Genomic DNA, 23,618 nt, shown 5'->3' with positions numbered 1-23,618 from the left:
TTTGTTAATAAACACAGAAAGAAAATTAGGAAAATCCATACAGACAAAGAACATTTCCAAAGGATCATTCAGTTATTAGCTAAAAAATAATGCTCATCTGCAAAGCAAATATAAACAATAAACCCCAACTAATAGCCTTATCTATACTATGTCTGGGGGAATTAAGTTCTGCTAATAATTTAATAACAAGAGAGCAGACAACAGGCAGAGTTAAACACAACACTTCTTCTGATGCAGTACAGAGTCACTGCACCTACAACAGTAAATGTGGACTAGTCATCAAAGTGTAGCGGCAAACCAGACAGAAAGCAATGTGTTCAGTATGTCGGAGCGCTGTCTGTGGTACGTACCCCGCAGGGAAGCAGCAGTGGCATCCTGAGGCTCAGTGAAAGCTGCCTGGTTAGGCAGACTGTTTCTGGAGCGGGTCACTGATTCCAGCTGGGAGGCCCGACCCAGCAGAGATGCCGGATCCAGGACTTCCCCTTCTTTGGCTTCCAAGTCCGACTTGGAGGTGGTAAGGGGCCGAGGCCCAGCAGGAGCTCCGAGGCGGCTGGGATCATTAAGGCAGGCAGCCGTACCACTATCCAAACTCAACACTCTAGCATGCGTTTTGGCACTGCCTGTGCTGGGGGTACGACGGGAGGAGCGCCGCTTCCCTCCGGGTCGCACTCCGGCCTCAGCTTTCACTGTGGCGGAAGAGGAGGAGGAGGGTGCATTGGCGGCAGCGTGCTTGGCTTTGAGGGCCCTGTAGTGGCCCTCTGGAGAGTGGCAGGAGCGGGAGGTGCTAGATGAGCTGTCTGTACTTAGGTGGTGGGTGGAGTGGAGACTGGAGGCACAACTGAGTTCACTCTGATCACTGGAGTCGTCCTCTCCACCCCCAGTGAAGACAGCACTACAAGGCTTGGCCATTCCACGCAAAGACATGTAGTCCCGGTGACGGCTGGCATCAAAGCTGCTTGCTCTTTTCTTGCCAGTCCGCCGGCGTCCACTGCGCCCTGCTGACAGAGAGGAAGTCCTCTGAACAGTGTTAGCTGGCTGTGGCTTAACGTCCTCTTTCACCTGTTCCGGTTCCGTGGCAGCTACACCTGTTGAGCCATCAGCACTGGTTCTGATGCCGGGCTCTTCTGCGAGTGTGCCAGGTTCTACCAGTTCTTGGGCTCCAGGGGATGCTGTGTCAGCAGTTTGTTTAGCGATCAGCTCATTGGCATGAGGGTTTTTATTGGCCTCCCTGGAGGGAAGGTTACTGAGACCTCGAGAGCTAACACTGCCAAGGCTAGAAGTCCTGCCTTCTGCAGCAGCAGCAGACACAGCCTCTCCCCTGTCACGCACACGTTCATCCCCTGAAAGCGAGAGGAGGCTCTCCACATGTGTCGAGCTCGTCTGTTCACTGTGGAAGCTGCTGACAGTGCTGTTGGTGTCCCTGTCTGTGCCGCTGCAGTAGCTCTCCGTGGAGCCACTACTGCGAGTACTCAGGCTTCTCAGGCTTTCAGCACTACGCTCCCCCCCTGGGACTTTCCTCCCCCACTAGAGCCCTTCCCAACACCAACACCAACACCACCACCACCACCACCACCCACGTCCATCTGATATAGTCCAGAGCTACCTTCCCCTGCCTCCCTGGAGGCTGAGCGAGCGACCCTGCGTGGTTCTTTGTGCCTGTAACACTCCACACCAGAGGTGGAGGGCACAGCTTGGTCCTGCAGGTACAGTCGCTCTGCCCCCTCCCTGTCGATGACCCCGGGCCTGTGTGTCCTGGCCGTCTCCAGCTCACACACAGGGTCGAGGCCGCCTCTCCTGGGTGGAGGGTACAGAGCGAAGTCTGGCAGACTCGGGTCTGGGAAAGCAGAGCCCGCTGAACTAGAGGTCCGGGGCAGGCCTCGAGAACGGAGCTCCTTCCTAAAGGTCTGGGATTGCATGGATGAGTGAGTGGTCATCTCTGTGTCGCAGGAGGAGTGTGACAGGCTGAAGTGATAAGCAGCAGAGTTACAGAGATCAGCGGGCTCCCTGGACAGCTCTGAAGGACACAAGGAGGTTGATGGCTGCAAGGAGGCGAAGGAGTCGTTGGGAACAAGGCAGTACATCTTTGTGTCGGAGAGCAGATCTAAACAGACAAAAAAAACTCATTAAGCAGGGAGCTGAAATACCACAGTCTGTAACATAAAGTATTTTTTTATATGTGTGTTTACCATGATCATGACTGCAGCTCTCAACAAGAGTCAAACTTATGTCATCTGAGGTCTTTCCCACATCTCCTGCAAAGATAAGAAAAAAGCAATCAGGAAATTACAGGTTTAATCAATTATTAATACATTCATAGCTGCTATCTTTGGGAATCCACACATAACTGGCCTCTACAGAGGGGAAAGAAATAGACACCCTTGACTTTGACTCAGACAGGCTTCTTGTAAATGTGGAACAGCCAAATATAATGGAGGTACGAGCTGTTCTGAATAGATTCATTGAATGGCCGAATGTCTGCGCAAAATAACATTTGAACAAAGACGCAACTGTTTCTATGAGTCTTTGCCATCGCTGTTTTTCAAATCAAGTCTTTTCCAGAGTGGCCAACAGCTTTCTATGAGTTTGTGTGAGTGGAGAAGGAAGAGGAGAAGATTTAAAATAAACCCCTGCAGAGTCCTTGTCCCACTTTGGACCATTTCCTATCATCACAAACTGCCAGATAATTAGAATGGCACCAAACCGGCATCCTGAATTATTCAGATGACACAGCCGCCTTGCGCCAACGCTCAGTACAATGGACCCAAAGCGGAGCTACAAGTTCATTTAATGTCGTCTTCTCTGGATTCCAATAAAGCGCTGCTGGAGAATGACTCTCATGCTGGGTCTTACAGCGTATTAGTTTTTATTCCAACCTCAGCAGCGCCTGTCGGAAGCTGCCTCATCCTGGTGTGACTGCTGAGGTCACAGTAACGCTGAGTCAGACTACGACTCCTGTGCAGCCGGGGTGATCATGGTCAAGGATGTGGTTATCCCACAAAAAAAAAAAAAAAAAAAAAAAAAAGCAGAAGCAGATGGTAAAACCCCAAACTGAAGTCGTCTCTTTCACATTAAAATGTATGGAGTCAAACAGGCACAGAAAAAAAGTCATTTGAGTTACGTTGGAAGTGTAGCAAAGCAGTAAGTCGTCATAGTTACCTTTGGCAACTGTTGCTCTTCCATGTGTGGCTGCAATCTGAAATTTGAATGAAAAAATAAGTCAAGCTCTCTCTTTTCTGAAAATAAAGGCGATCAGGATATCAAAAGCAAACTTCTGGGACGAAACATTCATAAAAGGCAAACTGACGAGATGTGATTATTATGGAACACAACATGAAAAACAACACAACCGTTGTGTAGTACAAACAGCCTCTACTGTCATCACAGAGCAAAGTTTGGGCTTTTCTTCCAACTTACTACACAGCAGCTGTGGAGAACAGCTGATTAGTGACTCAAGGACACGCAGTACAAAGACGCAGAGCGGAGTGCCCATGGGGATTCAGAGGTTAAATATATCTCAGAGAATAAAACGGCTAAATAACTTTGAATATTAAAGGAGATATCTGCTGACAGCGAGCCGAGTGGGGATCGTTCCTGATAAAAACACCGTTCAACACATGCATACACAAACACAATGCAACAGCTGCTTTCTTTGTTGCAGCAACAATTAAAGTCAAATGATTTAAACTACGCTTTTATCCCTCAGGTTTGTGAAAAGCTGCTTTCAGATATGAATCTGGCTTCATCTGAGCATGGTGACCTCATGTCTGAATAAGCGCTGCTCACTTTTTTTAGAAAGGTTGTGATGATTATTTTACCAGCTTGGACATGGTAACATCTCCACGTCAGTTCACCCACAGTAAAGAACAAGCACCGAGAATGATGCGCATTGGGTTCAAAAAAAGTGATTCAGGGATGGATTTAAACACATTTAAGCTCTGATACCGGTTCAATCAAAAAAGGACAACTTTCCTGAGGTCAAGACAGAGTCGACAGGCCAGATTAAAGACACTCATCAATAAATCATCTAATTTGAATTTTGACAAAATGTCAACAGGAGCTGAAGTCCCGTGTTTTGCTTCCAGATGTTTAGACGAGTTTTTCACACTCCAACGTCAAGTCACAGTTTAGAAGCTGCAGCTGAATCATTTGTAACAGCAGATTTAGGTTTAGTCTTGTGTTTTATAGTATATTATTATGCAGAAAGTCAGCTGATGTACTGTTGAATCTGGAATTGTCAGTGTGGTGGGTTTGCCTGAATGATGATGTGTGGAACATTAGAGTGTCTGAATGATAGAATGCCGTCACTTAAACAGATTAAATAAGCAGCAATGTTCCACATTCTGGGTCTGAAAAGGGCTTTAATTGTAGGCGGGCACCATAAATTAGTTAAAGGAAGCATTATAGAGTATTATATAGATTAATCTGACACTAAATCACTGTTGCAAGTAGGGCTGGGCGATAAATCGAATTAATTCGATTAATTTGCTTTTTTAAAACCTGACGATTTGAAAATTTGTGAAATCGTAAAATCGAGGCAAGCTTCAGTATTTAATAATACAGATTCTTCTTCTGCCTTTCACGATTTGTGCACTGGCGTTTGCTTCCGCCTCTCATCTCCTTCCACCAAAACACTCACATCCCCGTCATGGCGGACAGAACAGCAGACGAAGAGTTGGTCGCGAGAAAAGGGCCTCATGTTACATCGATTATATGGAAGTGGTTCGGCTTTGACAAGACTGACACAGAGCAAACTACAGTCATGTGCAAGGTTTGCAAAAGTACTGTGAAAACGAAGAGTAGCAGCACAACTAACCTCTTTCAGCACCTCCAGCAGAGGCATCCTAAAGAATGGGAAGAGTGCTCACAGCTACGGGAGTGCATCATGGCTAGCACTAGCCATAGCAAACAGACCGCAAAGAACCAACAAAAATCGATTTAAATCGTAATCGTCCAAGATGACTAAAAAAATTAAAAAAATTAAAAAAAATCGAGATTTTATTTTTGGCCATATCGCCCAGCCCAAGTTGCAAGTAATTAGATCTGGTGCCAACTTTTATTTTCAAAACTAATTTATTGACTATGTTGACAAAGTACTGGTTCACAATTTAGTTCATTTAACAATGTGCAATCAAGACACAGAAGAGATATGCATGCTATACTGTGGTACAATAACGGTACAGTGATACAAAACACACCAAAGCAAAATCCTGGGAAGCATAAACCAGCAGATTATTTCATACTTTACCACATGACAAACTAATTATATCTTTAGCAGCTAATAACTTGTTTTGCACATACACAAGCATTAATACACATATGCTTAACTTGTACACACTTGAGTCAGTGGGTTCAACCTGGCCCACTGATCAACAGGTGGTGCTTACTAATAAAGGCTAGTCAATAAGGATAGAAACAATTTAGGGTCAGCGAATGTTTATTATTATTTTTTTTTTAATATATATATTAATGTACATTGGTCTTTTCTTCTTAAAGAAGGAAAGCAGTGGGTCTTATATTGAGGTCCTTCTTATATTCAGGCCATCAGGGTATGCAGTGTGCAGCAGATTAGTGCTCTACTTACCTGCTGGTTGGACTCCATCCCAATATAGGAGTTCCTAGAACTGCAGTCCACTGGCGGAGTTTCTTGCCGGATGAAGTCTGACATTTCTATACCCCCTCCAGGGTCCCTTCACAGAAACACAAACACATGCACACATTTGCATTAGGAGCCCATGTACACTACAGTCCCTGCCTTGCTTGTCATTAGTGTGCACAACATTCTGTAAAAAAAAGAAAAAAAAAATCTGTGCTCTTTGGTGCAACTGTAAAGCCGTCAGTGACTCAGCTGTGACCAGCAGTCATGTGACGAATATTCAGAGGTTTTTTCAGCTGACCTGAGCTGAACTGCAGGCTGTGTTTATACAGAAGAAGTAGGAGCATGGAAGTATGGAAACAATGAAGACAAACTAGCAAAATAGCCATAAAATGAAGAACCACTGTTTCCCCCCAGTTCTGGTAACACTTGTAAGCACTTGAAATAATGTTATACATGATCATTTCTGTTTGTTTTTTTCAATATTTGCATAACAAATAAACACAATTAATTTTCATCTTTTTCCTTTTTTGTGACTTATGGCATTTTAACTGTGTCATACAACGATTGTTGAGTTCTCTACTTCTACTCATGATTGTGCCGTTTCTATAAAGGTGCAGCGCTTTATATTACAGTGAAAAATGAGCCAAGAATGAGGAAAAATGTAACAGGAGCAAAAAAGGTTAAAAATCTGAAAGAATGGCACAGTGAAACATATCAGTCATCCTGTTTCTTGTTTGTATTTTCACTCATATTACAAGTTATTCATGTTGTTTGCTTCAACCAATCAAAAAGAATCAGTTTTGGGGGGAAAAAAGCGCCATGTGACCTTATTTATCAATCAGGCTTCTGTTTAAATCTTTGGTATGACTCTTCAAATTTAACCGAGGGACCAAAACCAGATAAGAGCATCTGTGTAGAGGTTCTCCAGGACTATATTTAGCCCAGACGTGCTTGTTTAATGAGCTGGTATGTCGAAACAAACAACTTGCCAGGAATATAAATCATTTTCATATGCCAAAAAATGTTTCATGACGGCTCAGACCACAAAACAAACACTCCCGAGTAATGAACTGCAACACGTAGCGCAGATGAACGGAGGCTGGAAAAAAGGAGCGGCGAGGGGAAAATGAGTGGGTGGTGGAGCAAAGACACCTTCATCGACTTCTGCTTGGCTCCTGGGCTCCGCTGTAAACTCAAACAACCTGGAATGTTGCTCCAGATGTGCGGGCAAAGCTGCGACTGCCACTGCCCCTGTGGTCGGGAGCTCTGGTTCTCCTCGTCGCCTTTCCCCTCTCTCAGCGTCCTGCTAAGCACCCCCTCTGGAATGTGAATGAGAGTCACTTCTCCGAGTCATGGGCAGTAAAAGGCTGAAACCTCGCTGGCTTTTGTTCCCTCTGAATGAGAGCTAATCCTCTTTATTAAAAGAAAAAAAAAGACAGAAAGCTGGCATTCAGAGCTGGGGTACAGCGTTAAAGTGCACTTTGTAATATGGTAGAATACTTGTTTTTCCTAGTAAGTGATGTCATGATTGGCGTAGTTTACATTTAAACCTGTTTAATTCATTATTAGTGTTATTGTTCTGCCATTTTTTTCAGCTTTGCTCAAATTGAAGACACCTGAGCAGCACACTAATGAGGTCATTATTTACTCTAATTAAAGCGTTAATTAGCACATATTTCACTGCCGTCATTCCGCCGTCATTAATAAGAAATGAGTTGCATATTGAACTCCGTGTCTTTTTACATTAAAGCTAATATTACTTTCATGGAAATCCAGAAACGTTCCAGGATATTAATACTTGAAATCTGACTTTTATAATCGATCCATTTTAAAATGCTTTTTGATGTGACAAATGATTAAATTCACAATGAATGCAACTTATCTGCAGTCACAATTATCCACTGATGCTGCTAAATATCAGCGATGATTTATGTACACGGTTCCTCATGAATAAATAACTATTTTTACAGCAATGTTCTCCACATTCTATTTAAATCATCTGCTCCATGAATGAACCTGTGGTTGATATAACAAGTTTTATCATGCCGTTATATGAGCTAATATTCATGTGTCTCCACACATACTGCAGCATGAGACACACAAAGTCATTCTAACAATGTAGGGCAAGTAAGGCAAATTAACTTTAACACATCATGCTACAACTTTTTTGATGCTTGACACAAAAAAAAACTCACATAGCAATCATTTTCCATGACTAATCTACAAGAGAAATCTGTCCGAGTTCTTGTGTACACAAGTTTCTGAATTATTTTACCTACAAGACACAGCGTCTGTGCACAGCTACACGAACGAGGAAAAAAGAAAAACACTAAAAAGGTAGGTTTAGTTGCAAAAACAAAAGCAAAATTAGTTGTATGGAAAAACTTCAGCTACATAAAGGATGATACTGACCAAAAACAGATCAGCAGTGACTAGTAGTTGTGCCACTATACAAGGCAACACAACGAGTGAAAAAGCCAGATGCGGATGTCATCCAAAGCAAAAAACTACAGTTACACCATATCAATTTTGACCCGCAGGACAACACGAATGTTAAAATATAAGAAACAAGAGCATGTTGCCAACTAAAATTAGGGCTTCATGATTATGGCCAAAATGATAATATAGTTACGTTGATTAATACTGATATTCACTGACTTTAATTCACTTTCACACATAAAACAATACTTACTGCTAAAATTTTAGCATCAAAGTAGACTTAAAGAGAAGTTCTTCTGAATATAAATTGAACTGGACCCAAAACGCTTCACTTGCTGAAAATCTGCTTATCAACAGACATCACAATTTATCGACGTTTCCTAAAAGTCTCACATGTAGCCTACATTAGACACTAGCTAGACCGATGTGCACAGAGAAGCTTCTAGTCTCCACTCCATTAGTACTGCAGGTTATGTGGCCATAAAACAACTTTGAAAAGAGTGAAAAACGGCATGCTAATGTGAGATCTACCCATGCTAAGACCAAGTGATTTTGGCCCCGTTTTTCTCGTCCAGATCGTCCAACCAGCTCCAGTCTCACACAGTTAAACCCTGAATTATTCATAGCCGAGCCAAACTTTGATTTATGGTGATATTTTTATTTGACTATCTATGAGCAGAGCATTGTAAATATGTCGTAGTCAATGATTAAAGGCAAACTGCTAAGTTTTTGTCCACTAGTAGCGGTCTGGAGCTCCAGTTCTACTAGTAGGCCCCTGAATTGTTTGTTCTTTTGCAGTATTCATGTGGGTGACATGTTATACGTTCCTGCCAATGCTTTCACACTATTTCAGTGGCCTACAAGTGTTGGGAACCTGCCAAGAACCACAGAAATTAACCAGCAAGTGCAGGGATAAAAACAACTGCCAGCAATTAAACACGAAGGTAAACAATACACAAATATCAAATAAAATCGTCTTTGAAAATGCTTCACAAGACAAGATCGACACTCCACACCTGGTAGACCTCAAATTTACACAAGTTTTGGTGACTAATCCAGAATGTAAACAGAACATTTGTTTGCTTAGACGAGAACTCCACAGGGCGCCTTTGAGTATGCATAATAGGAATGAGACCAACAAACTTTCAAAGTCAAAACCAAACATTCATCTTGTCGTGAATTCTAAAACAGAGCTTGACTGCAGATGCCTCAGAACAAGACACACGGAGGACAAATTCAATGTCACCTAACAAGAAAACAGTTAATTGCTTGAAAAGTAATTTTCACAGAGGGTGTCTGGGTTTTTTTATGCAACATCTAATAATTTCAAGTCAGCCTAAAGTATCTGTTGCATTTAAATTTCTGCTGCTTCAGATAAAAACCTGCTTTGCCTCCACACTACTGCTGTTCCAGACGGCCTTTAAGACAATTTACTGACTCTCCTGTGTGTTTTGTTTACGTGTCACCACTAGACAGCTGGAACTTTGACCTCAACTCCATTAGACAACTCCAGACCACCTTCTAAACGACTCAGCCGACTCCACATCCACAATCCATGTGACCCCTTTGCAATCATTGATCAGGGACCATGACATATTTGCACAATTCTCCCTCACAAAACCTTTCCAGGAAACTACGTGCGCTCCATCTCCAGATATTAAATCCACCATCGGGCTGACTAAGACGTGACCTTACCCCGGGCCGTTGCTGTCCTCCCGACGGGTGACACTTCCATCATTCGCTCCCTCAGTGCCACCTCTGCTGCCCTGGCTCTCCTTGGCCTGATGTTCCACCACCTCCCCCTCATCCAGGGCATGGTGGAGGCGGTAATTCACCGTCTTCAGCAGCAGGAACATGGCTGCGATCACACCACAGTAGATTCCCACGATCACCATGGTGGGCGGCAGGGCCTGGTATTAGAGAAAGAAGAAGAAATTCACCTAACCATCGTGTCGTCCTGCGGGTCACAATTGACCCGTTTTAAAGTTTGAAAATGTGGAAAAAATATATTGTCCCAGTGAAACTTCTGGTGTCCACATTTTCAACAATTTTGGGAAATCTTTGAACATTTTTTGGGAAAAAAAAATGTTAAAAAAAAAGTTTTTTAAGAACATTCACAAAAGAAAATCAAACAAAATCCAGCAAAATTTCCTGGATTTTGTTTAATTTTCTTTTGTGAATGTTCTTAAGGAAAATATTAGAAGTTTACGGATATATATGTAACCACCTTAGATATTTTTAGGATTTTTTGGAAGATTTTTACTCATTTTTTAAAAAATATTTACATGAATTTTCTTGCCACATTTAGGGGATTTTTTTTAAAATAAAACTTTTTTTTTGCTTAATTTTTGGATTTTTTTCAGACAAGGAAACAATATTTTTTGGTGCCTGTAAATGAAGACAACAGGAGGGATAAACAGGCTATCGGGTTGATTACATGTTAATTATTTTTCCTTTATTCGTCTCAACAGCCATCACTGATTTGTAGTTATAGTGGTATTCTTGCTTTGAACATTCTGGCATGGTGTCTGAAAGCTACGGCTGAACAATTATTTGATTTTGAATGACAATCTGAAACGGCAGAATCAGTAAATCACAAAGGCTGAAATTTAGCATGTATATTTCGTTGATGTACGGTTTAAAATGTTGTGTCAATGCTCCTGAAAACTTCAGGAAAAAGCAAGTGGACTTCTCTTTTTTGATTGCCGAAAACTTTTGACCTCTCCTCCACGAAGCTTTTTTAGTTTTAACTAACAGATGGAAGTCTCAGATATGTATAATCACACCCAGCTCACATGGCTAGTGATATAGTGATATATATAGTGATGACACTGCCTTCTTTTCCTGGGTTGTTAGGGTACAAGGAGGTATTTTAGCACCAGAGAGAGCCGGAAACCTTCAACCTGAGTTGCTCTACTTCTGCTAGCTTGTTGTTTTATGGTTGATTCTGTGGCTGTGATGAGGTCTGCTAATGGGAGTTTTTCAAGAACCAAAACAGGGAAGCTTTTTACTGCAGCTCTTGGGATAACCACCACCTGGATGACTGAGAATCACCAGAATTAAAACAAAAAAGAGCATTCTGGTCTAAAGCAGTTTTGACAGTGGAGGAAGTTAGCGGTTGTTTTGTCAATTTGTCAACCAGAGTAGGGTTTATAAGCTAGTATATATGTGAATGTATTGGCTTTGTGGAATAACCGGAGCTGATGAATCCCCTTTCAGCCTTTATCTGAAGTATTAAGGATGCCGGGAGAATCTACACAGATGAAGATTTTACAAATTCACGCCGGTCTTCTCAGGAATCAAGCATGCGGTCAAACTTCCCCACTTTACCAGAGCTTGCCTTGTGTCACAAATTGCACTATCAGGCAGAAAAACAGGTAGACATGCAGCTGAGACATCATTTTCTAAAGGGAAATAAACTTGTGTGCTACCCCTACTTACTACACACGTTACGCAAAATTACATACGCCACACGCCGGCAGCGTTTTTAAAAACTACTGCATTCAATTATCCTTTTAATGCCTTTTAATGGGGCAGCTGGCAGGGAGGCTGTTACCAGGAGTCTGTATTTGTTGTTTACCACAAGGTGTCTGAGCTCCAGCGTCTCTGTTGTCCTTGAGAAATCCTCCTGCATCTGTTTGCAGTTATCAAAACAAACCAAAAAAAAAACAGCAGTGGCACTACTCGAACTTGTGGCTCAATATAAACCACAGAGCTGACCAACACATTTCCACTCCAGGAATAGAACGGAAACCATGAACTGATCAGCTTCTCTATATATAAGCTCAAATAGCCTGGGTGCACTTATATTGTAGATATGTATCTGTAGATTTAACTTGTTGTGAATTTGAAAGCCTGATTGATTGATCTGACAAGAAACCTCTAAATAAGTTGCATTAGTGAAGTAGATGTGGCATTAATGTGGTGTCAGGTCTTTTCTGAACAGTTTAAAGGTGTCACTTTTAGGATGTAAACGCAAATCTTTATACAACAAATATACTTAGAATAAAAAAGACCCCTTTGAGCAAACAGCAGCCACTCATTGGGCTCTGTCTAAAAACTGCCCCGATCCGCTGCTACATCCCTGTCAGCTGTGCTCTTCCAGTCACAGCTGGTAGCTTCTGAAAAACCGGTGATACCACAAATCACTACCGACAGGAGGAAAACAAGTAGATAAGAGGAGGGGGAAGGGAGAACAAATTTACTGATTACAGCACTGCCACGGTGCCATCGACTGTTAATATCAGAACGGCAACAAGAATTTAAACAAAAGAGCATTCTGGTCCTATGTAGTTTATGGACCGCTCACTTGAAAGTGGAGGAAATTAGCGTTTTATTCGTCCTTTTTTCAACCGGACTCGGGTTTATTAGCGAGTATACATGCGAATTTAATGGATTTGTTGAACAATTTGAGCTGCCGGTTGGTATTTCGTGGCGTTTTCGTGAGTTTAAAGAGCGCTTATATCGTCTGCGCTCCAGATAATAGACCGAGACCGACCGTTAGTATCCAGTGGCAGCTAACCTAACGGACACTTGGTTAACTTGCGTTGTCAACAGTCGGGATGGACCAAAATATGTCAAAAAGAGGTTAAAATGAGGTTGAAATAAGAAAAGGCAACTCACCATGTACAGCGTGAAGGGGAAACATAGTAGGAACAGCCAGATGTAGAGATGTAAAGCGTTGACGAATGTGTTTTGATCGGGGTCGTAGTACCATCCGCCTGTGACTGAAGCCCAGACCCCCTGCCTCAGGATCTGTAGGGTCTGGGAGCCCATGTCGGCTTTATTCCCCCCTCGGACCGACACCGGGAGGAACCGAGCGACGGAAGAACCGGGGCGACACGCTGGCTAGTCGTCGCCGAACATGACAAACGGCGCTGTGTTTTCAGACGGTGGCCTGAAAATCCCCTCTGCAGCCATCTTCTCTGCAGCTAGCCAGCCAGCTGGGGCACTGTTCAGTCCTCCAGCCAGGAGACTCCTATCCCACCACGCCCTGCGAGACGCTTCTTCTTCGTGGCATCCGTGTGCAGTAGCCATGGAAGCAGGAATAGCGAATACCCCCAGAAATATCACCACACACCCCGACTTTCACCCTCTCAGTTGTCGGCTTCGTCTGTTATGTGCAAATGCTATTTATTTCTGAGTGGTAAAACGTTTAACCCGAACAGGAGTAGTGACAAAAGACAGCAGAAATGAGTTAAAATAAGATTTAATATCAGGTGATGAGCAGCTGGAATAAAATATGACCGACTGGCGACATCTTCTGGTTAAACGCACCCATTTGCAATATAGATATTTTATTATTATTTTAGAATTATTATTTTTAAATCAATTTTGTAACATTATTATTATTATTATTATTATTATTATTATTGTCATTATTATTATTATTATTATTATTACATTGTGTTGTACCTTCATGCTTCTACTGTTTATACTAATCGTTTATATTTATAGTGCATATTTTTCTACTGTTAATATTTCTGACTTAAAAGGGAGCAACTGTAACAAAAGTAATTTCCCCTCCAGGGCTAACAAATTATTTCTAATTCTGATTCTGATAATATTATTATTATATGTATATTATAGCTATTGCTTTTGTATTATTATTGAGTGCTTTTTGCATGCACATACACACATAAATAAATGGCTAAATAATATACATTCATCTTAAAAAGCAATAATAAAAATTATACAAATTACTATGACGCTATAATACTTGGTAATAATTAAGCCGGAGCTGAATGTTTTTGCAGCGTTGATATACATACTTCAAAAAATGGTTAAATATATACATTTATAAAAGTAATAACAAAAACTACACAAAACATGTGATAGTATAATACTCTGTAATACTTAAGCTAATGATAAATGGGGCAAAGAAGAAAAAAACATTTTCCATGCCTTAGTTTCTCTGATCTCTGTTTCTTACAGTTATTTAAATCATCTTTTTAAACATTGTCCTGGGCGTTTACAAGCTCATCATATGCTTAAGCATAAAATGTTTCTCTCTATGTTAACCAGACACTCTCAGACATATGGTTCTCAGGTCTTCTGAAGATGAAGTATCGAGTAACATTAAATGGAATTACTCAGAGATAGTGGCTCCAAATTTGTGCTTAAGTGCAATATGAGTAACGTTACTTAGACCTTCATCAATGTCATCATTCGTGATCAGCACAGTGAGGCTGGAAATGCTGGATGACACAACATTACCATGAGATCAGCAGTATGGAATAAATTCAGTACCTTTCTATTCGTTTGCAAACAGATTATAGGAGGTTCATAGATTTATCAGCAAATCATCTTTGTACTTCTCCAATCAACAATAAATGGCACAATTTTGGTTGTTAAGCTTTGGTTTGAGGATAACTATTAAGTCTAAAACTTTTAACTGAAGTTAAGCCCAGAATTGCCAAATTTTGATGTATAGTGAATGTTTATTTGTCAAATAGGTTTCTTGTAGCAGCATGGCTCAGTGGGTAGAGTGGCTAGAGTGGCCGGTTCGATCCTCGGCCCGTCGAGCTCGTGTCGAGGTGTCCCTGAGCAAGACACTGAACCCCTAATAGCTCCTGGTGGGTCGTGGTTAGTGCCTTGCATGGCAGCTTCTGCCCTCAGTGTGTGAATGGGTGAATGTGACGTATCATGTAAAGCGCTTTGGATAAAAGCGCTATATAAATACAACCATTTAGAAAAGACAGTAAAATGTTGTGTTAGACATACTAATGACACATTTGAACTAGATCTATTTTTTTTTGACATTTGTTATTGAAAAAAAAATGTCATTTTCGAAATTGTTCATACCGCTACACTGTAATCAATAGCTGCACGCTTATTTGCATCAATCAGACAATTCTTATAATTGCAAATAAGAATTCTGCATGTCTCCACTTTTGTGATGATCTGCAGGTCTGTGAGATTTCAAATCTTTTCTCCATTATTCAGCTCCTACAGATTCTTTATGGGATTCAGGTCTGAACTGTGAAATGCTAATATTTGTTTTCCATTTACCATTTCTTCACCACTTTGGCTGTATGTTTCAGATCTTTGTATTTTTGCAAGTTCCAGTGTTGGCAAAAGAAAAAGTTTCTCTCTGGGAAGAGACTGAGGATGCCTGGCTCATCGACTGAAAAACACCACCAAAGAATTATATGTTCAAAACTATGCTTGACTGTGAGCATGGTGTTGTTGAAGTTCTCGTTTCATTTGTCATATAAAAGCAACTTCCTTGTGTCCATTTTCACCCCAAAACTGACAACCAAAGGCTTCCTTCTTCGTCAAAGCGAGCTTTTGTGTGTCTGCCTTGAGATGATGCTATCAGAACTACTCAGATCCATCAGGACGTCCGTGGTGGTGATCCTCGTGATTCTTCTTTGCCTCTTGTACAACCATTCTTGAAAGGCTAGGCTGTCTGTGATTTTTCACAGTGGGGACCTCCTTGTACTTTTGGATTTTGCTTGTAATTGTGACTGATGGCTGTTGAAAACACTTGGATAAGGCCTTCTAGGCTTTTCCTGTCATCTGAGAAGCCACAAAGCACAACGCTTTCTCAGTGATGGACCCTAACAGCAGCTCACTTGTCTTCTATTTGGACTGGCACAGAAGCTATATTTTCTCAAAATCTGCAAGAATTTCATGGTATTTTTAGTGATTTTAGACATTAACATTGGTTCAAACTGCAAATTTTGGGACTCTTCAGTATCGGCATGGACCCAAACCCGATCCTTTGTTTTCATTTACTGTCACACGAGTCAGAAATGAGAAAAATATAATAAAAACATCATAAATTTATAACATAAATTCAAGACATGTGTTTTCAGTCATGTGCCATCATCACTGGCAAAGACATGGACAAGTGACAAAATATTCCATCGAGGTAGAACAACAAAATCCTAATTGAGTTTAACTTAATTTACAACATGTACGTTGGTTAGAGGTCATTAAGCCTCACAGGAACCTTTGTCATGGTGCAACTTTACGAGCGAAACCCCCACAATGCTCTCCTCTTACCAACACATGCTGACTTCATCTGGAAGCTACTGGAATATTAAACAGTAATAGACTCCACCTGGGGGCTGCACAGTAGAGTAGTGGTTAGCACTTTCGCCTTGCAGCAAGAAGATCCCCGGTTCAAATCCCGGCCTGGGATCTTTCTGCATAGAGTTTGCATGTTCTCCCTGTGCATGCATGGGTTTTCTCCGGGTACTCCGCCTTCCTCCCACAGTCCAAAAATATGCTGAGGTTAATTGATAACTTTAAATTGCCCATAGGTGTGAATGTGAGTGTGATTGTCTGTCTATATATGTAGCCCTGTGACAGACTGGCGACCTGTCCAGGGTGTCCCCAGCCTTCACCCGAGTCAGCTGGGATAGACTCCAGCGACCCTAGTGAGGATAAAGCGGTGTATAGAGAATGATGGATGGAGACTCCACCTGGTGGCAAAGCGAGGTGTTACAGTTGGAACTTCAATACTTTAAGAGTGTATTTTATCTTGAAAAATAGCATCAGGTATACAGATAAATACTAAACATTAAACAAGGGAGAGAATAAAAATAGAAAAAAAAATCCCCATTAGTCAAAATGTGGCAAATTTGGCACTTTTAAAAGACGCTCATAAGAAGGGAAAAGCTGATAAAATAAAACTGAAGGCTGCAATTTGTCATCCATTAAGCACATCAAATGAAACAAACACATGAAACAAACTAGTAACCGCTAATTTTTAATAAAAGGAAAACACAAAAGCAGAATATGCAATTGGAAAACAGATCAAAGTGTATGTAACCAAGGAGATGTGCTCTGGCCAGGTTTTTTGCTTTCCTGGAGAGATGATGCATTATGACACATCTCACTGTCAAGCAGACACAGAACTAAACTGTCCTCTGAAGTCACTACAGCACCAACATCGTGCTGATGTCAACAGTAAGCTGACACCGATGCTGATGTCAGCTAATCATCAAAAAACCCTCGTCCACTGCAAAACGCCTGCTGACATCAAGCACTTAACTCCTGGTTGGAGTTCAGCTGCCTCGAAACATCCATGATGTCATATCTGTCACGTGTAAAATACTATGTTTACAGTGTAAAAGTAGTTCTGGCACTGAGACATGAAACTTCAACTTTTTGTGCCGACTCATTCTTAGCATTTGGGAAACTAACCAAACAAGCAGAGAGGCAGGTGATGTTGCAGTTTTTGGGAAAGAAACTGAAACACTCCTCATGTCAAGCTGTCTCCAGTTAGTGCTGTCGGACTTCTCACTGCAGCATTCTGATCTTCAGAGTGTGAGAAGAATGGCTGTCACTGCAGTCTCGCTCTCTTCTCAGGAGGAGGTTTGCTTGGCGGAGCAGGAGCAGAAGACTTTGTGGCTGGTTCCCTCTCTTCCTGTTTCACTGTTTCTGTGGGAGGTTCAGGGTCCTTCTTCACCTCAACTGCAAAACAAGAGCACACAGTTGGAAGAATCTCCACTTCATCCATAACTAAAATTAGAGCACAATATACTCTAAAATTAAACCCTCTGATCCCGAAAACCTGGAAGTAGGTTTGAGAGGTGTGTTGTCTTTACAAAGTTGCAACATTAAATAAATGATAAATGATTTATCAGAGCCAGACACTGTACAAATAATCAATCGTTGGATTTTGAACCTCTCTGACAGTCCAATGACTTATCTGTGACGTGGCATTTGATAAGGAAACTTTGCTAAATCTTAGCTTAAACTTGTGATAATTCGTGAAAATCCCTTTCTTCTACATGTCTTATTTAAAAAGTCACCAAAAAATATTGTTTGCATCGCCCAGATTCTGTAAAAGGACAAAAAAATCTTTCCCTCCTCGGTGCAACCAAGGCACTATTAGTACCTCAGCTGCAAGCAACAATCACAAGTCAAAAATTCAGAGACTTTTTGGCTGCACTGCAGACCGTGTTCACATGGAGAAAAGAGAAGAAAAATATGGAAACAAATTCAAAACAGCAGTAAAAGATTTGTAATACACAGAGTCACCTTCAATTCAAGTATTGGTAACACCTTTGTACATGTTGATATCTGTTTTTTTCCCCAACTTTTGAAAAAAAAAAATTAAGAAATTCGACTTAACTTTTTTCTTTTTGAATGGTTTATGACATTGTAATTTTGATTTACAGCACTGGTGTATTAGTCATGGTTGTGCTGCTTCCAGAGAGGTGCAAAACTTTATATTGCAGTGAAAAATGAGCCAACAGTGAACTAAAAATGGAACAGGAGGAAAAAAATGCCCAGACATTGCTTGGAGATCAGAGGATAAAATGTCAATCCAAAGTTTATATTTATTTTCATTTTAAAAAGGAAATTGAACTATTTCAATATTCCAGACAGATACACAAAGCCTATGTCAAATGTAATATTCCCAGACATGCATTAAAAAAACATATTTAGAGAACTGTGTGGGCAGACAGCCAGTGTTATCTAACTTTGTTATCTGTATATAATTCAAATCTTTAATAAGATCTTACCTGGAATAGGCTTCTCACCAGGTTTAGGCTGAAAGTGCAGAAAGAATAAAATGACACCAGAGAAGGCTCATGAACAAACGAGAAAGCTCAGAAAAATATGCATTAATGATTGTGCAGCATCAGTCTGAAATGTACCTGGTAGAAGGTCGGTGGAAATTTTGACCTGAGGTCCAAAAGAAGTGTGTCAACACGATGCCTCTGAAACAGGGAGCTGGGCTCTTCTTTCTTCTTTGACTTGGGCTTGACTTTTTCTGTAAAAAGAGTTTTGTTAGTTGTTACATTAAACTACGATGTAATAATTGAACTACTCTTTGATTACATTGCACTTTGGCTCTGACACTTGTGCACTTCACCATTTATTGTTTATAATATCTGTGATCTTGTTATAGGAACTGCACAACTGATGAGCGGAATACCACCTAAATGTGTGTACTGTGAGCATAAATACAGTTACAAAAACCTCACCTCTCTCCTCATGGTCTTTGAAGTGCCACCAGTATCCCTTGGACGGGTGGTAGCGGCAATATGACATGGCCTCATCGAAAGCTGACTGGATTCCATGGACCGCAGAAAGCTAAAACAGATGATTGATATGAATAATAGTAAACTCTCATCACTGACACACACTACAATTTCTCTTTAACAGTGTTTATTATATATTTTTACCGCTCTGGAGCTGATAACTGTTCCTAGGTCTGGGGCCTGATACACCACTCCTGCTATGATGTAGTAGTCAGCCAAGGGAATTACTAGAGAACAGACACAGAAATTCAAATGAAGCTTCAACTGAGAGACGTTGCTTTTAGTGGCAGTCATACCTGTGGAATCACAAATCCTATTGCTGGTCATTGAACAAATATAACAGCTCCATTGATACTATTTAGTATATTTCTGCAGCTGAGCAACGACAAGAAGGACACTAGTGGTCAACTGTATAACTAATAATCAGATTCTTACAGTTACTTTTCTGTGATATCATACATGATTTTCACCGACTGACCAGTTTGTTACTGTTTAATTTTTGATGGAAAACTTGATCAGCTGTTTTGCTGTTACCTTGTGTTTGTGACTGCCTCTGCTGTTTACGGATTATATAAAGAATTGGCTCCTGAGCATGAAGAAGAATGTACTCCACTCCCACCATCTGACTGAAAATAACAGAAAAACAATGCAAGTTATGAAGCTTGGTATCAAAAATATAGCATAGCCTTCAAAAGTACATACACACGTGGACAAAATTGTTGGTACCCCTCAGTTAAAGAAGGAAAAACCCACAATTCTCACTGAAATCACTTGAAACTCACAAAAGTAACAATAAATAAAAATTTATTGAAAATTAAATAATCAAAATCAGCCATCACTTTTGAATTGTTGATTAACATAATTATTAAAAAAAAAAAACTAATGAAATAGGGCTGGACAAAAATGATGGTACCCATAACTTAATATTTTGTTGCACAACCTTTTGAGGCAATCACTGCAATGAAACGATTTCTGTATTTGTCAATGAGCGTTCTGCAGCTGTCAACAGGTATTTTGGCCCACTCCTCATGAGCAAACAGCTCCAGTTGTCTCAGGTTTGATGGGTGTCTTCTCCAAATGGCATGTTTCAGCTCCTTCCACATATGTTCAATGGGATTCAGATCTGGGCTCATAGAAGGCCACTTTAGAATAGTCCAACGCTTTTCTCTCAGCCATTCTTGGGTGTTTTTGGCTGTGTGTTTTGGATGGTTGTCCTGTTGGAAGACCCATGACCTGCGACTGAGACCAAGCTTTCTGACACTGGGCAGCACATTTCTCTCCAGAATGCCTTGATAGTCTTCAGATTTCATCGTACCTTGCACACTTTCAAGACACCCTGTGCCAGATGCAGCAAAGCAGCCCCAAAACATTACTGAGCCTCCTCCATGTTTCACCGTAGGGACGGTGTTCTTTTCTTCGTATGCTTGGTTTTTGAGTCTATGAACATAGAGTTGATGTGCCTTACCAAAAAGCTCCAGTTTGGTCTCATCTGTCCAAAGGACATTCTCCCAGAAGCTTTGTGGCTTGTCAACATGCATTTTTGCAAATTCCAGTCTCGCTTTTTTATGAGTTTTTTTCAGCAGTGGTGTCCTCCTTGGTCGTCTCCCATGAAGTCCACTTTGGCTCAAACAACGACGAATGGTGCGATCTGACACTGATGTACCTTGGCCTTGGAGTTCACCTTTAATTTCTTTGGAGGTTGCTCTGGGCTCTTTGGATACAATTCCAACGATCCGTCTCTTCAATTTGTCATCAATTTTCCTCTTGCGGCCACGTCCAGGGAGGATGGCTACTGTCCCGTGGGTCTTGAACTTCTGAATAATATGAGCCACTGTTGTCACAGGAACTTCAAGCTGTTTGGAGATGGTCTTATAGCCTTTACCTTTAAGATGTTTGTCTATAATTTTTTTTCGGATGTCCTGGGACAATTCTCTCCTTCGCTTTCTGTTGTCCATGTTCAGTGTGGTACACACCTTTTCACCAAACAGCAGGGTGACTACTTGTCTCCCTTTAAATAGGCAGACTGACTGATTATGAGTTTGGAAACACCTGTGATGTCAATTAAATGACACACCTGAGTTAATCATGTCACTCTGGTCAAATAGTTTTCAATCTTTTATAGAGGTACCATCATTTTTGTCCAGGCCTGTTTCATTAGTTTGTTTTTTTAAATAATTATGTTAATCAACAATTCAAAAGTAATGGCTGTTTTTGATTATTTAATTTTCAATAAATTTTTATTTATTGTTACTTTTGTGAGTTTCAAGTGATTTCAGTGAGAATTGTGGGTTTTTCCTTCTTTAACTGAGGGGTACCAACAATTTTGTCCACGTGTGTAATATATCGATAATAAAATACTATATCTGTGTGTGTTGTTTGGTTTTGTCTGGGTGCAGGCTCCACATGTTATGAGTTTTTCTTCAAGCTGAGACCACTCTTAGTTTAACATAATACTTCACTGATCTTCCAAATAACATCAAACTTACTTCAGATGCTCCAGAGTGAGCCGCTGCATCTTCACTACCTCATTATTACAGGTTCGGTCATAGAAGGGGTTGCTTCTCTCGGAGAAGTAGTCCAGCACATTTCCAGGGTTAAGAATGGGCACCCAGCCGCTGTCAACCCAGGATATCCCAAGAAGGTTGTCTGCAAATTGAATGAGGAGTCAACATATTCAATGACAACACAAACAAAGGTTGCACAGAGAAATTTGAATGTATTTACTTGCTAGGGTTCAAAATGACATTAAGATTTTACTGAACACTTTGAAGGCATGTAGGGATTAAACCACACACAATCACCACAGCTTCTGGTTTTACTGTCCAGCTGTTTTATAAAGTATAGCCTGAATTATGGATATAACTTGTGAGGAGAAGTCTTCCATTGGCTGCTGAATTCACACAGCTTTCTCTTCCCCTTCTTCTACTGATGTGCTACTGTTTACGAACCCCCTTCACTATGGGAAACAACAACAACAACCTCAGAGCTACCAATATACCAGAGATTTGGATTGTGCAATAAGACAGCCCCATTAGTTTGTTTAAGCCATTAGCCACTTTAATGACAGTGCTTGTCTCCATGCATGAGATCGTTCCCCCAAAATAATTCCCCTTAACACTATTTTTGAGGGCACACAATTGCTATATCCTTTGGTTAGCTCTGTCCAGTAAGATTGTGATTGGTTTAAAACCAAACAAACAAGTGAGAGCATGTTTTTATTTAAACAAACCAGCTTCAGTGAGTAGTTTGTTATCATTGTAAGACACATGTAAGCATCTCATCTCCATATACCCATTAATATCTGAGCGAGATCAGCCACACAAAAACCTTAAGCTCAGAGCGGCGCAGCAGTTTACCCAGCATGCTTTCTCTGTACCTCCAGGTTTTATTTTTGTTATATCAGTCATGTCTTTTAAGATGAGATGATTGCTCTATCTTTTTTTATAGGTGTAAATTTATGTATTTGTGTGCTTTTCTTTGTTGTGTATTGTACAAAATACACAACAGTGAACAGTGCACGTGTAATTTTTACACGTGCACTTAGAAAAATAGGCTGAAGTGGCTAAATTAAAATCAAATCTGTTTCTATCAGTCTTTAAAATCAGTAATTAAAATCATCAACAACAGCTCAGATTTCATCATGATAAATTTTCCAGCTATATCACTCAGTTCTACTCAGCACAAAAAAGCAGTTAAGAAATGGTCTTTGGGAAACACTGATCAACATTTGTCAAGGTTTTTTGACATTTTATTGAGAAAACAACTAATCCATTATTCACGGACGTAGTCAAAAGATTAACTAACATATGAAAGAATCATTGACTGCAACCATACTATATCCAGACTGTTTATTTGGTCAGGTTTAACATATTTGGGATTTCTTCAGATTTATTTTTTGTTGTGTTTGAGGCTGACAGGACGCATTCCCGTTACAAATGCTAAACCTGTTAATATAAGACGTGCATTTCCTACTATCATTTGCTGCCATGGCCCAAGTAAGCCCAAATGACTTCACCTTCAAGTGCAGTGAAGAGAAGTTATTAATTTCCTTTGTAGCTAACACAAAAGGCTGAAAGTGACCGTAACTTGACTGAATTGAATGGTTGTATAACGCCATTTACACCCTCCTTCACCAGCAAGTAACGTAGCAATCTCAAACACTGCCAGGATTTAAATACGACCTATAATTGATTGCTATGTAGCTGTTATGCTAAAATAATTGACAGTTGTGGCCGCTAGCCACCGCTAGCTTAGGTAGCGGATATGCTAACCGTTGCTAACGTTAGCCAGTAGCGCTAACAAATATATTTGTGACCTGCCAACAGCTAGTCTACACGGTATTTCAAATGTTCGAATACAACAAAAGAATTTGCTGACTTATAAAACACCACCAACGTCAAAAATACAGTTTAAAAACGTTCAAACGAACAATAAAATGATGACTTAGCTACCTCTGAAATCCACCGACGCCATGATGTAAACAAAGTGTCTTACAAAGATGACGTCGCAGGAGCTTTCCGGTCGTAGCTTGATGATGGTATTCTAACTGCACTAATCAGTTATTTTTGAAAAAAGTG

At 40.7% G+C, this 23,618-nt stretch overlaps 2 protein-coding genes across 2 annotated transcripts in view; both read right to left on the bottom strand.

The window, feature by feature from the left end:
• Positions 1 to 13,171, bottom strand: part of pcnx1 (pecanex 1) — a 51,955-nt gene extending 38,784 nt beyond the window's left edge. The window contains exons 1-7 of the mRNA XM_051957465.1: positions 12,659 to 13,171; positions 9,731 to 9,945; positions 5,582 to 5,687; positions 3,157 to 3,193; positions 2,187 to 2,252; positions 1,550 to 2,101; positions 351 to 1,505 (exon numbers count right to left, since the gene is read on the bottom strand). Of these exons, the coding sequence (XP_051813425.1) occupies positions 351 to 1,505; positions 1,550 to 2,101; positions 2,187 to 2,252; positions 3,157 to 3,193; positions 5,582 to 5,687; positions 9,731 to 9,945; positions 12,659 to 12,811 (2,284 nt within the window). The 5' untranslated portion in view covers positions 12,812 to 13,171. The remainder of the gene's footprint in view (positions 1 to 350; positions 1,506 to 1,549; positions 2,102 to 2,186; positions 2,253 to 3,156; positions 3,194 to 5,581; positions 5,688 to 9,730; positions 9,946 to 12,658) is intronic.
• A 3,567-nt stretch (positions 13,172 to 16,738) lies between these two features.
• On the bottom strand, positions 16,739 to 23,594 carry med6 (mediator complex subunit 6). Its single transcript, XM_022197090.2, has 8 exons — positions 23,493 to 23,594; positions 21,528 to 21,687; positions 19,576 to 19,667; positions 19,186 to 19,268; positions 18,985 to 19,093; positions 18,655 to 18,770; positions 18,520 to 18,547; positions 16,739 to 17,461 (listed from the first exon to the last, which is right to left on the bottom strand). Exons 1-8 carry the CDS (start codon positions 23,512 to 23,514, stop codon positions 17,331 to 17,333), a joined length of 741 nt encoding a protein of 246 aa, XP_022052782.1. The 5' UTR covers positions 23,515 to 23,594; the 3' UTR covers positions 16,739 to 17,330.
• Positions 23,595 to 23,618: the final 24 nt, after the last annotated feature.

Source organism: Acanthochromis polyacanthus, chromosome 1 (assembly GCF_021347895.1).
Source record: "Acanthochromis polyacanthus isolate Apoly-LR-REF ecotype Palm Island chromosome 1, KAUST_Apoly_ChrSc, whole genome shotgun sequence".
In the NCBI taxonomy this organism is placed as follows: Eukaryota; Metazoa; Chordata; class Actinopteri; family Pomacentridae; genus Acanthochromis; species Acanthochromis polyacanthus.
Note: the sequence above shows the minus strand (reverse complement) of the source record. Positions and strands in the feature narration are given on the sequence as shown.